Source organism: Vombatus ursinus, unplaced genomic scaffold (assembly GCF_900497805.2).
Source record: "Vombatus ursinus unplaced genomic scaffold, bare-nosed wombat genome assembly UNPS02014841.1, whole genome shotgun sequence".
NCBI lineage: Eukaryota > Metazoa > Chordata > Mammalia > Diprotodontia > Vombatidae > Vombatus > Vombatus ursinus.
Window position 1 is genome coordinate 30,194,054 of NW_020954619.1, and position 13,215 is coordinate 30,207,268.

The 13,215-nt window shown below is 34.1% G+C and overlaps 1 protein-coding gene across 1 annotated transcript in view; it reads right to left on the reverse strand.

Annotated features, from left to right (window-relative positions):
- The window catches only part of MYOM2 (myomesin 2), a 153,633-nt gene that overhangs the window by 24,734 nt on the left and 115,684 nt on the right, over positions 1–13,215 (reverse strand). Inside the window, exons 25-30 of the mRNA XM_027840377.1 lie at positions 8,113–8,257; positions 7,936–7,995; positions 4,920–4,987; positions 2,857–2,970; positions 2,436–2,523; positions 1,829–1,867 (exon numbers count right to left, since the gene is read on the reverse strand). Of these exons, the coding sequence (XP_027696178.1) occupies positions 1,829–1,867; positions 2,436–2,523; positions 2,857–2,970; positions 4,920–4,987; positions 7,936–7,995; positions 8,113–8,257 (514 nt within the window). The remainder of the gene's footprint in view (positions 1–1,828; positions 1,868–2,435; positions 2,524–2,856; positions 2,971–4,919; positions 4,988–7,935; positions 7,996–8,112; positions 8,258–13,215) is intronic.

The window sequence follows — 13,215 nt, forward strand, 5'->3', positions numbered from 1 at the left end:
AAAGTCCTCATGAAAATAACCACTGTGGTCTAAATCTATTCTTTCTTGAGTAAATTGAGAAAACTATCATTTGGGCATATAAGACCCTTTTAGATGTGAATTAGTTTTCTCAATGCAGTACCATTCAAGCTATTGCAACAATAATACCTTCTAGCATTCTAGAATGGTGTTTTAGGAAATGGTACCCTAGTGGCCTACTAGAGTTAATGTACCTTTAAAGGGGCTTAATTTACACTCAAAAGGAGGCCTCATTGTTCTTGGGGCAGTGTCTGACCCATTAATTAAAAGCCCTTCTCTCCCCCTCCCCAATTTAATTCATGGTTTAGAGAAAACCTCTTTCATTAGGCAGTTTAGGGACAAAATTATGCCTACCCAATAAAATTCAGAAGGTTGTTGTGAAGTCAAATGAGAAATGTACCTTAAATAAGGCAAGGGACACTTAATGATAACTCTCATTATCAACATCAAGCCAAAATTAAGACTGGGGAAGCAAATTCTTGCCGAAAAGTAACCAAAACTGTCACAGCAGATACCCTGAGCAAAGTCTAAGTAGAACAAGAGGTTCATTATAAATAGCGAGGACCTTAAGATGCTTCCATTTGTGCTGTGCTGATTACACCAGGCCCCATAACACCACAATGCTGTTCAACGATGTCTATAGTCACCCAAAAGCCACTGGCCCTGCAAACCATGCAGGAAAAATTAAGTGTATCCAAAATATACATTGTCTACACAATGATGATTTGACTAGGCGGCTCATTGAAGTAGTCCACTAATAATAAGAATAAATAGTAATAATAGTAACAAGAATATCATTTTAAGTGCCTCCTATTTGCCAGACACTATCCTAAGCACTTTACAAATATTATCTCATTTGATCCTCACAACCACCCTATGAAGTAGGTGCTATTATTATCCCCATTTCACAGGTGAAGAAACTGAGGCAAACAGAGGTCAAGTGATTTGACTAAGGTCATATAACTAGTAAGGTGTCTGAGGCTGGATTTGAATTCAGGTCTTCCTGACTCTAGGCCCACCTCTCTGTCCATTACACTCAATACATATTCCTTGGACAAGCATTGGAAATATACAAGGAGCTAGGCTTATTAAGAAATTCTCAGGGCAGCTAGGTAGCGCAGTGGATAGAGCACCGACCCTGGAGTCAGGAGGACCTGAGTTCAAATCCAGCATCAGACCAAACACTTGTCACGTACTAGCTGTGTGACCTTGGGCAAGTCACTTAACCCCAATTGCCTTACTAAAAAAAGAAAAAAAAGAAAGAAAAAGAAAAAAAATTCCCTTAAGAAGTCCCCTTACCAGTGAGAATTAGCACCATCTCTATATTTTAATAGTCTTAAAGATTGGCCTGGGACACTGGAAATTTAAATTACTTGCCCAAGCTAGTCATGCAGTTATTTATGTCACATGCAGGACTTGAACCCAGGTCTTCATGACTTTGAAGATAGTCCTCTCTTCACTATACTACACTGCCTGTAATATATTACGGTGTCTGCTTCTCTAATATGCTTTTTTCTTGCAATTAATCACAAAACAAGTAAATATCTGAATAATCTTGAAGAGAATTGAATGAAATAGTCAATCATGGAGTCTAAACCCAATTAGTTAAAACAAAATAAAAAAAACTAACTTGCTTAAATTAACATCTCTGAGCCAACTCAGATTATAACACTGAGACTGAATTGAATGCTTCCAATAGGACAAGGGCTATATTTCACTAGCTTTCCTCTTTGTAGGAGCAAATGCCTATCTCAGGATATGGTGGCTGCAGCACCAAAAATGACTTGAAAATTAGAAAACATTTACTTACCACAGACTCTACTCAATGCCAAGATCATATCATCATACACTAAAATGAAAAAGGGAAATGTACCATTACAATGTATAATCATATCAGAAAGCAGGTTTCTTTTTTGCATTTAATTAAACTGATACAGGAAATGGTCATGTTAATTTGAAAAATGGCACATAAAAGTAGCAATATTTATCTATAAAAAGATCTATGGAGCTAATACATCTTTTGTAGGCTTGTGCCTCCCCACCTTTTAAACAACAGATGAGAACATTTTACTTCATATAAATCCAACTCTATTTTTAATTGAATTGGTTCATCATTATTTGTATTATGTTCATAATGGCAATGTTGAGAGGAACCTTGGTTCCAGACTGGTGTTCTGCCACAGTATTTTACATAAAGCACTAACTAACATAGTATCTCCTTCCCTTTAAACATCAAAACAGTTTTGAAGAGAACAAAAGCACAAATATGTTTTCTTCTACCTTAATATATCTGACAGAAGAATATGTGTTCTATCTGAAAACACAGATGAATGTACTTTTATGGTTTACGACCTACTACTGGGTAAATGGATATAGTTTTTTTTAGCAGAACAAAGAAAGCCTTTTTTAAAAATTACCTTTGCCAGCTATTTCAAGGATAGATGCATCTTGGCCTCTATCATCTTTCAATGTTGCCTTGTATTCACCTTGATCCTTCTTGGACAACTGCAAATAAAGCATATTATAGTTGTATGAAATTAACCCTGAAGATCTCTGAGTAGAGACTAGAGGATCACTTTTTAAGCAAATGTTTATCCACTGCATAAAGGGACTAGACTAGAACCTCTGAAGTACATCATACTTCTAGAGCTCTATTATATAGTCATATGCAATTAAAGACACAGGAGCCAGGTTATCTAATATTTCTTCATGAAATATATGTGAAATTCAAAGTCTTATTCAACTGGAAAAATAATGTAGCATTTATGAGTAAATATCTCTAGCATACACTTCCATTTTCATTCTATCCTGGAAAAAAAGTCATTCAATCCACTATACCTTTGGTATGAGTAGTTCACACAGTCCTTTTTCCAGATCAGGTAAGGTTTCAACTTCATGAAGAACATCATCCTTTAGCCATTTGAAAACTGTCTCTTTTTTTGTGTTTGCCACCTATTAAGTTGGAAGCATAAGTCACATTATCTTGAAGCACCTAAAACAATGTGATTTTGATGTTGAATTACAAATTAGCATGTCATATGCAACTGGCTCTCATATATCCTGTTGCCATTAGAAATGGGAGGGAAGCTTCTAAGTTAAAGCTTCTGGGATAATTAAACTCTATTTCATGCCAAAAAGATATTTGAGTTTTCATCCCATCATTCCATGAAATTAGTCAGCAATAATCAACAATAAAGGCATTATACAATCTATTTTATATTTTCTAAACACAATTGTGTTTTCTTAGAAATCTAGGCAACTGCATAGGATTGTTGATTGAGAGTAAAACAAGGGAGTATGAAAAGGGGGAATATTTCAGGCAACAGCTTACACAGACTGACTCAACATTCTTGACAATTCCAGCCTAGAGAGCTTGATTAGAACTTGATCTATCTAGCAAATGAGATGAAATGCAACTTCTAATTTCCATTTAGAACCAAAGATCACACTTTACACCATTCCACAGGTCAGAGAAAGTTCCCACTACACCAATGTGGGGTTGGCTAACCTGACCAAATAAGAACTTTCTATTCTCATTCAGCCCAAAATTCTACCTGGACACAATACATGTGAAAAGACTGTAGGATTTGTGTTGGCATACAGAAATGTAATATTGTTTAAAGTCATGATTTCTAAACCCAGAATTATTGTACCTTACATCAGTAGGTTAAAATTTACAAAGTACTTGAAATAGAAAGCCTTGTTGTGGCAATAGCAAAAATGACTAAAAGTGGTACACACTGAATGGGCTGCTAACAAGAGACAAAATATTTTTAAGGAAGCTGAGTTTAGTTGAATTTTAGACAAAGTGCCCTGCTTCTTAGTTTCTCTCTTCTCTTTGCTCAAAATGTACAATTTGCCACTGTTTCAATGTGGAAAAAGAAAGCAATGTTAGTGGTTAAAAAAAAAGAGTTGTTACTAAACTTAAACTTATAGTGAAGGATTCTTACAGGAGAATACATCAATTGATTCCATCAGTAAAATACTGATGTTGATTATAAATCTTCTATAGTTAAGCAAATCAGCTACCTCAGCTTCAGAAAAGCTAAGTAACATGGTTGTTGTCGCCCAACTAGTAAGTGTTAGAGATAGGGTTTGAATCCAGGCCATCTTGACTCTGGGTTTGGCAGTCTATCCAATACAGCACAGAGTATCATCTCATAGGAAAAAAATCTTCCTCAAAAATACCTTAATGTCTTTTCCATATTTGCATGTCAAAGATGTTTATATTAATTTAGGGTCACTGAAATTTTATACCACTGAGCTATATATTCCTGAAAACAAATTTATAATCAAACCTAATAATGATTTGCAGAATAATCCTTGAGATTAGTTCAATACATATAAATATGTGACAATGATAACAAAAGGTAATGCATATCTCCACATTTGTTAGTAATCAAAGTCTATTTTATCATTATGTTATTAATCAAAAAGTATCATTATATTCTTAGCAAATCTGCTTTTCATTTCCTAATGGAAGTTCTATACAAAAAGCATAGGCAAGACTATGAAGACACGTTAAAAGAATTTCATACCCTCAGATTCCTTCCTAAATTCACCTGATAGAAAATTTTAAGTAAAATGCAGCAAGTGTACTTTTAAAATATCTTCTTTATTTTATTTTTACATTCCAAAATAATATATTGTTTTCATTAGGAAACACTTTCAGTTTTAAATCACGTACCTATTCGTTGATAAGCATGAAGTATCTCAGAATAGATAAATAAGTAAATGAATGAATATATAAAAATGCCTATTGATATATTGTGCAAAGCCAAGGGACTCAACAACATATTGCTATTATAAGTAATTGATCAGCAAGTAATATTTTTTCATGTGAAATCTGTCTTAATAGACTCTAAAATGAATTCATAACATATGCTTAATATATTTCCCACCTTACACTTCAGTCGAACTTCACATTCTTCTGTAACATCCCAATGTAAATACTCTGCAAAATGAGGACCTAAGGGAAAATAAAAAGGTGTGAATTTACACCAAAGAACCAATATGTATGCATTTATGACAAGAAGAAAATTGCTGTGCAACTTGAAACCAAAATAATTATTTTTCAGGCTACCTAAGTTAACATTTTTGCCTAGTGCTGAGTCTCTCTTGGACTTTGTATTGCCAAGTAGAAAGCTTACAGTCTGATCTCTCATTCTTGCTAACATCCAATATCTATTTCCCTTTAGAAAGAATAATCTTAAAACTACTTTATTATATTGCCTAAGGCATATTTATGGCTGAATATTCAACAGCTTAATGCATAAAACATCTAAAATGGTAAAATTAGCAGAGAAGAGATAAACAAGCTTTTAACCTACCACTGCTCCTCATATATCACATTTCACTAGTCAAAAAAAAAATTAGAAAATAAATGACAGTAGCTTTTGTTTCTTTTTTTAATAAATAGTCTGTATAAAATAAAATGAAAAAGTGAATGATAGGCAAATATTAAAGCTTAGTATTACTATAATACATAAAACCATAGATTGAGAAGACATAGAGAGTATTTAGTGTTTTTTTAAATGCATTTACAAAATGTTCTTAATAATATAGCAGTTTGTTATAAGAAATTACCTTCAAAGTTCATTAAGTTGGTGAGATTCACAATAATGAAATGAATAAGGTAAAACAGTCTTGTCCACCAAAAAATATGAACTAAGCCTGACTAAAAGTAAGCAAGTTTGATTTCCATGAGGTATGCTAACTGTAATGAATTCTACTTTCTAATAGTGCAGTATTACTTCTGTGCATGCAAAATTGTTCTGGGTTTCATTTACATAAATAATTTAAAGGAACAGCTGGATTATATTTGAGACCATAATAAATATGTTTTGAAATTACATTTTTTCTTCATAGCTGTAGTAATAAAAGGCATTGTGACTAGCTTTGGAGTCAGTAACATAGACCACAGTTCAGGTCTTGCTTCTGACGCATATTAGTTACATGACCAAGAGGAAATTACTTTGGGACTCAGGGATCAGAGCAACTCTCTAAGACCATAAGTTACAAATGAATTGTTGATCTTCATTGAAAGGGAGGATTTTCCACACCAGAAGTTTCCCATCTTGAGGAAATCATTATCTGGACCAAATAAAATTAAATATTATCCATATACACATTATAATTTCTGAAAAAGGGCTGATAGCAATACAAATACAAATAAATACAAAGTTAAGAATGACTTGAACTAAATAAAATAAGAAAATTTCTGCCCAATAAAAATGACTTCCACTGTTTTTTAAAATCATATAACTAAAATTCTTAAGCCTGTTTCTCACTCTGAAATTTTGTGATTCTAGGAAACCTCAGAAGTATTTTCTAATGGGTGCAATAAATTGTTCAGGTACCATCTGGATGTTTGAAGGTAGGCCGATCTTTCCGTAAAAGAACATTTTCCTGGAAATGACTATAATATTAGCCTTGTTGTTGAATCTTTTTTTATTCATTGTAACTACTCAGCTGCCAATTCAGTTCATCAAGTATTTGCTTAGGGACTATTATGTGGTCAGTACTATATTCAGTATTATGAAAGGTTTAAAAGAAACATGAGATATGGTTCAAAAAAAATAGAAAAATGCACAAATGCACATGGTCCCTGCCTGGAGGGAATTTATATCCCATTGGGAAGACATCATGTACATTGAAGAAATCGTTAACTAACAATCTAAGACAATATGATTTCCCTTAAAACCACAGGTAGTGGAGCAAAGAAGCCATAGGAGTTCAAAGAAGGAAGACATAACAGAGGACTAGAATGGCCAAGCAATGTTGCATGGAGGATGTAGGGCTGAAAGAAGACTTTTAGGAATGCAAGGAATTTAAGTTGACAGATAGGAGAGGGTGAATGAAGGTCTCCATGCAAGGATAATGACATTGGCAGTCTTTTCCCAAAGGAATGAACACAATGAGTTAAGAAGGCAATAAGGAGTGGAAATTTTTTGTTGAAGAGCACTAGGAAAGCAGTGCCTTCCTTTTCACTTCCTGTTCACTTAATTGGAAATATCTTCCCCCCACCCTCTTCACCTGGCAAATTTCTACCCATATTTTAATGCCCAACTCAAAGGTCACCTCTTCTGGAGGGCTTTCCTGATGCCCTCCATTTTAGTTTAAATTACCTATTTATAATAAGTAACATATTAATCTGTCTTTTTCCCCCCATGATAAACTGCAAACCCAATTAGTCAGGGACTGTATTTTATCTAAAATTTATGTTTTTAACCCTCAACCAGTGGTGGGGGAACAGTGCTCTACATATAGTAAATGTTTAATAAATGTTTGTCATCTTTACTATATGCTAGGAATTGTGCTAGGCTTTAAGAATACAAAAATAAAAATGAAACACATTGGGGAGGGTCTTAAAAGACAATCTGAGAAATTGGCACTTTATTTTATAGTTTTCTAAGGAAAGGAATGACAGGACAACAGTTTCTGGAGAAATTAATCTGACAATCATGTTTAGGGTAGACAGAAGGAGAAGAGATTACAACTAGAGAGACCAATTAGGAAACTTTTGAAGTAATATAGGCATGAGGTGATTGGGGTCTAGAAAAGGGTGGTGACAGTGGCAGTGGAAAGGAAGGGACAAATTTTTTAAAAAATATTTCAAAGGCAAAAAGACATAACTTTATGACTAATTAGATAGGAGAGGTGAAGGAAAAGAGATGCTAAAAATGACTACCAATTTGGGGACTAGGATCCCAAGAGAATAGTGGAGTTATTGATGAGTCAGTCCTCTCCTTGCTAAGGGTAAATATAGTCATTTAATAAAATAGAGTTCTTATTAAGGAAATTAGATCAATTATGTGGTCTTTATTTAGAATTACTTTGCATTGTATAGGTCCTACTCTGAATAGAACATCTAGTTTAATTTGGGTCTTTTAGGGAACATCCAAATGAACTACTTACCTTGTTTCCTGAGGTATTCTTTTCTTTGGAATTCAGCCTCTTCCAGGACAGCCTTAAATGCTAAAATTCAGTATAGAGATGAAAAGACAGGAAACAGAATTTAGTCAATTAGCAATTCAAATGTATTTGCACTCTAATGCTTTTTATAGGCATGTGCTAATATTGGATGTGTCGTACCATCTCCAATGAGAACCAATGAAGATTGATTTTTGGCTTTTCCATCATGGATCTGCACAGTGTAGGTGCCTTCATTTTCAATAGTAAATCGATCCATTACCATCTCAATGATGCCAGTCGATTTATCACACTTAATTCTGTGAGTCTAAAAGCAGGAGACAAAATGTAGAATTATACAATGTAACTCTTATAGATATATACATATGTATGTATGTATGTATATGTAAGTATGTACGTGTGTACATATATATGTATATCTCCTTTTACATCAAACAGCAGCATAATCTATTGAACCCAAAGAAATGTCATTAAAAACTGAACTTTTCTTTACAAAATATTTTGGCAACCCAAATGGCAAAAAAGGAATGCAGATTTTCATTCAGATCTATCATATCCAAATTGTATTTCAATAGTTTGAAGAGAATATCTTTAGAAGGTGCTTTCTTTGTAGAAGTGGGAAAAGAATGCTATGTGGAACACATGATTTGCTAAACTGGGTTATTTCCTGAAGGAGGGCAGTTTGGGTCATGAATTCTGCCTGACTTCTTTGCTATAACTACACCCAGCAAAAGACATTTTTGTATATTTATACTGATATTTCAATGTCAGTTAAGTAACAGTACATTTAGAATGTCAATAATATCACAATAGTAACCTTCTATGTAAACTACAAAGTTCATCTACCCCCCCCCAATGAATCTGAACTCTGGCTTACTCTTAAGACCATAGTCTAACTCTATCTTTCTGTCCAGTCTTATGCCCTAATAATTCCCTGCCACATTAAATGGTATTCAAGCTTATCTTATATTATGATTACTCCTATGTCTGTCTTCACACATTTTTTCCCCTTGACTGCAAAATCATCTTTTCTTCATTCTCCTCAACCTTTAAAACTCAGTTCAAATCCTATCTCCTCCAGCAAGCCTTCCTGACAATTCCAATTATAAGCTCTTTTTCTTATCTCTATGCCACAGTTTTTCTAATTTAATTTACAAATATTTATTGTGTCTGCCATAAGACACAGCTAGGTGGTAGTATGGATAGATTGTAGGACCTAGAGTAAGAAAGACCTGAATTTTAATTCTGCCTCAGATACTTACTAGCTATGTGACCCTGGACAAGTCATTTACTTTCTCTCAGACTCAATTTCCTTATCTGTAAAATAGGGATGATAATAGTACCTACTTGTTCTGAGGCTCAAAATAGAAACATGCAGAGCATTTTGCAAACCTTAAGACTGTGTATGAATGTTAGCTATTATTAGTATTATCATTTTTATTATATGCACAATGTATTATTCTAGGTTCCTGAGATACAAAGAAAAACAAACACAAAAAAAACATCCCTTTCCCTCAAAGAGCTTACTTTCTACTAGGATACCATGTTTACACATGCAAATAAACTCAAATAAAACAAAATCATTCTGAGGGAATGGAAAGTGAGTCTAACTAGGAGTGGAGATCAGGAAAGACAATCAAAGGATCACGGCTCTCTGCACAAAACTAAGCACAGAGCTAACATTGAAAGAAGGCTTGATAACTGATTGATTACAGAGTAAAGACTGCCCTGTAGCTGGATAAACAAGGTTCTTTTGATCCCCAGTGTTATAGCCAAAAGAGCACTAGTTGAGGGTAATTGCCATGTTTCACGGGACCTTAATCAAATACGGATTTAAATCGGGGTTGTTGTTGTAGTTGTTGTTGTTGCTGTTGGGTTTTTTTTGTTTGTTTGTTTGTTTTTTTTACAATATGAAGTCCTACTGAGGTTTGATTTCCTATAAAGACAGAAAATCATTCTTAAAACAGAAATCACCATATCATCAAATATGAATGCAAGTCACACATTATGTATTTGTGTAAGATCACTTAGCCTTCTCTGTCTCAGAAAATTGGAAAGGAGATTGAGATAACAAAAAAAGAGGAACAGGGTTCAAAGATGCGTAGGTGAAAGAGAAGGTTAGGGTTATGAATATTAAAAAGAGAGAGTGTGAAGAATGAGATAATTATCAAGAGAGACAATTAGATGACTCAGCTCCGGAAATGAACTTTGTTTATCAAGATGCAGAGTGAGCCAGGGAAAGGATGGAATATGAGAGAAGTAATGAGTGTTCAGAAGTCTGGGGCCTTTCCCCAGTCTTTAATTATCTCAGGCCTTTAGAATCTGAGTTTTTGAACACCAAGGGTAAATTTTCAAAACCTAGAAACTGAATTGTTCCCATTTAGATTCTATTAAGCTTATTTCAAGCATTTGTAAGAAGGGAACTATAGTACCTTATTCTAATTAGGTTCAAGAAAGAAAAATATAACTCTAGCTGGCAACAAGAATCAAACAAAATTCTCAACAGTACAATAGTCTATTGAAATGTATTCAGCAACTACACTGCAGTGTCTGGGACAGTTTTAGAAAATAATTAGGCTGCTCTCTATTGCCAATATGCAGCAAGATAAAGTTCAATGATTTTATGGGTGCCATAAATACGAGCTTTTATGTGACTTTCACAAAATAGCATCAATCTTCAAATGTAAAAGTCACCTGTGGGTTACTAATTAAAAAAGTGAAATAGGGCAGCTATACTTTGGAAAATTAGCTGTGTAGCCGTGACATCAGTTTTAAGGGCAGGTAGGAAAAATGTTAATCAAATAGTATTATGTAAATCATGTTAAATTAAGCTAAATTGCATAGGATTAAGAGCTGGAATGGATTTCAAAAATAATTTAGACCAACTCAGTTATTTTACAAATAAGGAAACTGAGGTAGAGAGAGTAAAAGGATTTGTACAAGGTCATATAGTTAAATATAGTATCACATTGTAAAAGTAAAAATAAAATAAATGGTAAAACATGAACTTGAACCAAGAATCTTTTACTCCATATCCAAGATGTTTTTTCTCTATTAGTTAGTGTTATGCTTTTAAGTAACAGAAAGAAACCAAAGGTGACCTAGACAGCACTCACCTCCTCAGTGATATAGCTCTTTTATAAAGAAGTGCCATCTTTTCTTTGGGAAGCATTCACTAGACTTTAAATATCAGATTTCTAGTCATGAAAGAAACTTATATATTTTTTTTCTTAGAATGGACCTAGGATTTCATTAATATAGAGAGCTCCCAATGAGGAAACTCCTTAAACCCATGCAGAACAGTACTTTCTCTAAATCTTAATTATTTTAGAGAGTTGCCTAGAACACTAAAATTAAGTTGACTTTCCCAAAATCCCCCAGTCATTATGTGTCAGAGACAGAGGCCAAACTTGATCCCAGGCCATCTTGATTCCTGATTCTTTGGCCATTTTATACATACACATATGTGCATATATATATATGTGTGTGTGTGTGTGTCTGTGTGTGTGTCTGTGTGTGTGTTTCTGTGTGTCTGTGTCTGTGTGTCTGTGTATGTGTGTGTATGTATGTATATATATAATATATATATATATATATAGAAAGAGAGAGACAGAGACAGAGAGAGAAAGACAAAGACAGAGACACAGACAGAAAGACAGAGAATCAGACAGAGAGGCAGAAAGATCAAGTAAAGAGAATGGAAACTTCCTAGGTAGGGGATATCACAAGATTTCTATTTTTTCAAGAGTTCTGTCCTAGAACCAGTTCTATTTCAGTGTGTGGACCATGAAGAAGAGTCCAAATAAACCAGCTGTGCTTTGTTGCATTCAGTTTTATATGTCAGTAGTGTGGTATGATGGTAAGAAGAGCAGGGGTATAATGAATGGATAGCTGGACATATAGTAAAAGTAGCAATGATTTCAGAAAGCCAGCATGGCTTCATCAAGAAAAGAACGTTTCATGGTATTTCCTTTTTGACAGAGTTATTAAAGTGATAATTGAATGGAATGCTATAGATATAAATTTGTCTATATTTTAGCAAAATATTTGATCAACTGTCTCATACTATTCTGGAAAAAAAAAAGACAGCTGTGAACTAGATAAGCATTGGATTGAATCTAATAAAGTGAAATTCCGCAGGTAAAATTGTTAATCTTATACTTAGAAGCAAAAAAAAAAAAAAAACTTCACAAGTAAAATAAGTCATAGTAGATAGAAATTTGTTGAAATGAATCTAGGGACTTTGGCTTACTACGAGCTCAATATAAATTAGCAGTGTGATAGGTCACCCAGAAAGGTTAATGTGGTCTAGAGCTGCTTTAAGAGAGACAACTTTCTAGGAATAGAAAGGTGATAGTCTCACTATACTCTGCCTTCCTCAGTCCTTATATTAAGTATAATTTTCAGACAAATTATTGTCTATCCATGCCTCTTACTCTTGTGAAGGTGATTTTTTGTACCCGTGCATAAAGATTTTATACTTTAGCTCAGGTACCGTAGTTTAAGAAGGATATTTATAAGCTTGAAAAAGTCTGGAGGATGGTAAAAAGTCTTGAGTCTGTATCATATGAGGATTGGTTAGAGAAATTGGGAGTGATTAGGCTGAAAAAGAGAAGAATCAAAGGAGATATGATAGCTATGTTCCAGTGTTTGAAGTGCTGCCATTCAGAAGAGGAATTAGGTTTGTTCTACTTGGCTAGAGGGCAAAATCTCAAACAATGAAGGTGCAAAGAGATTAATCAAGAGCTGATTTCAGAAAAAAAAAATCTTAAAAATTAGAGCTTTCAAAAAGTGGAATAGACTGCTTTGAGGGTTAATATTTTTCTTCTCCCTGAATTTCTTCAAGCACAGACTGGATAACATCCTTTTTAGGTATGTTAAAGAAGGCATTCTTTCTAGTCCATCTTGGTTTGATTAGATTGCTTTAGGCTGGCTGCGTTTCTTACATTCTGTGATTCTTTGATTTCTGATGCCCCTTGTCACTCTATGATCCTGTCCTATTTAGACAGTTAGGTGGTATAATGTATAAAATGTCGAACTTGGATTCAGAAAGACATGAGTTTGAATTTAGGATTTAACAAGATTATACATGTAAAGTGCTATGTAAACCTTAAAGACCTGTATAAATACTAACTAGCTACTAGCTGGGTGACCACTGTCCTTCCAGTCTCGTTTTCCTCATCTGTTAAATGGGGCTAATAATAACACCTACTTCACAGCGCTCCTGTGAAGCTCAAATGATACAATATATGAAATTGCTTTGTA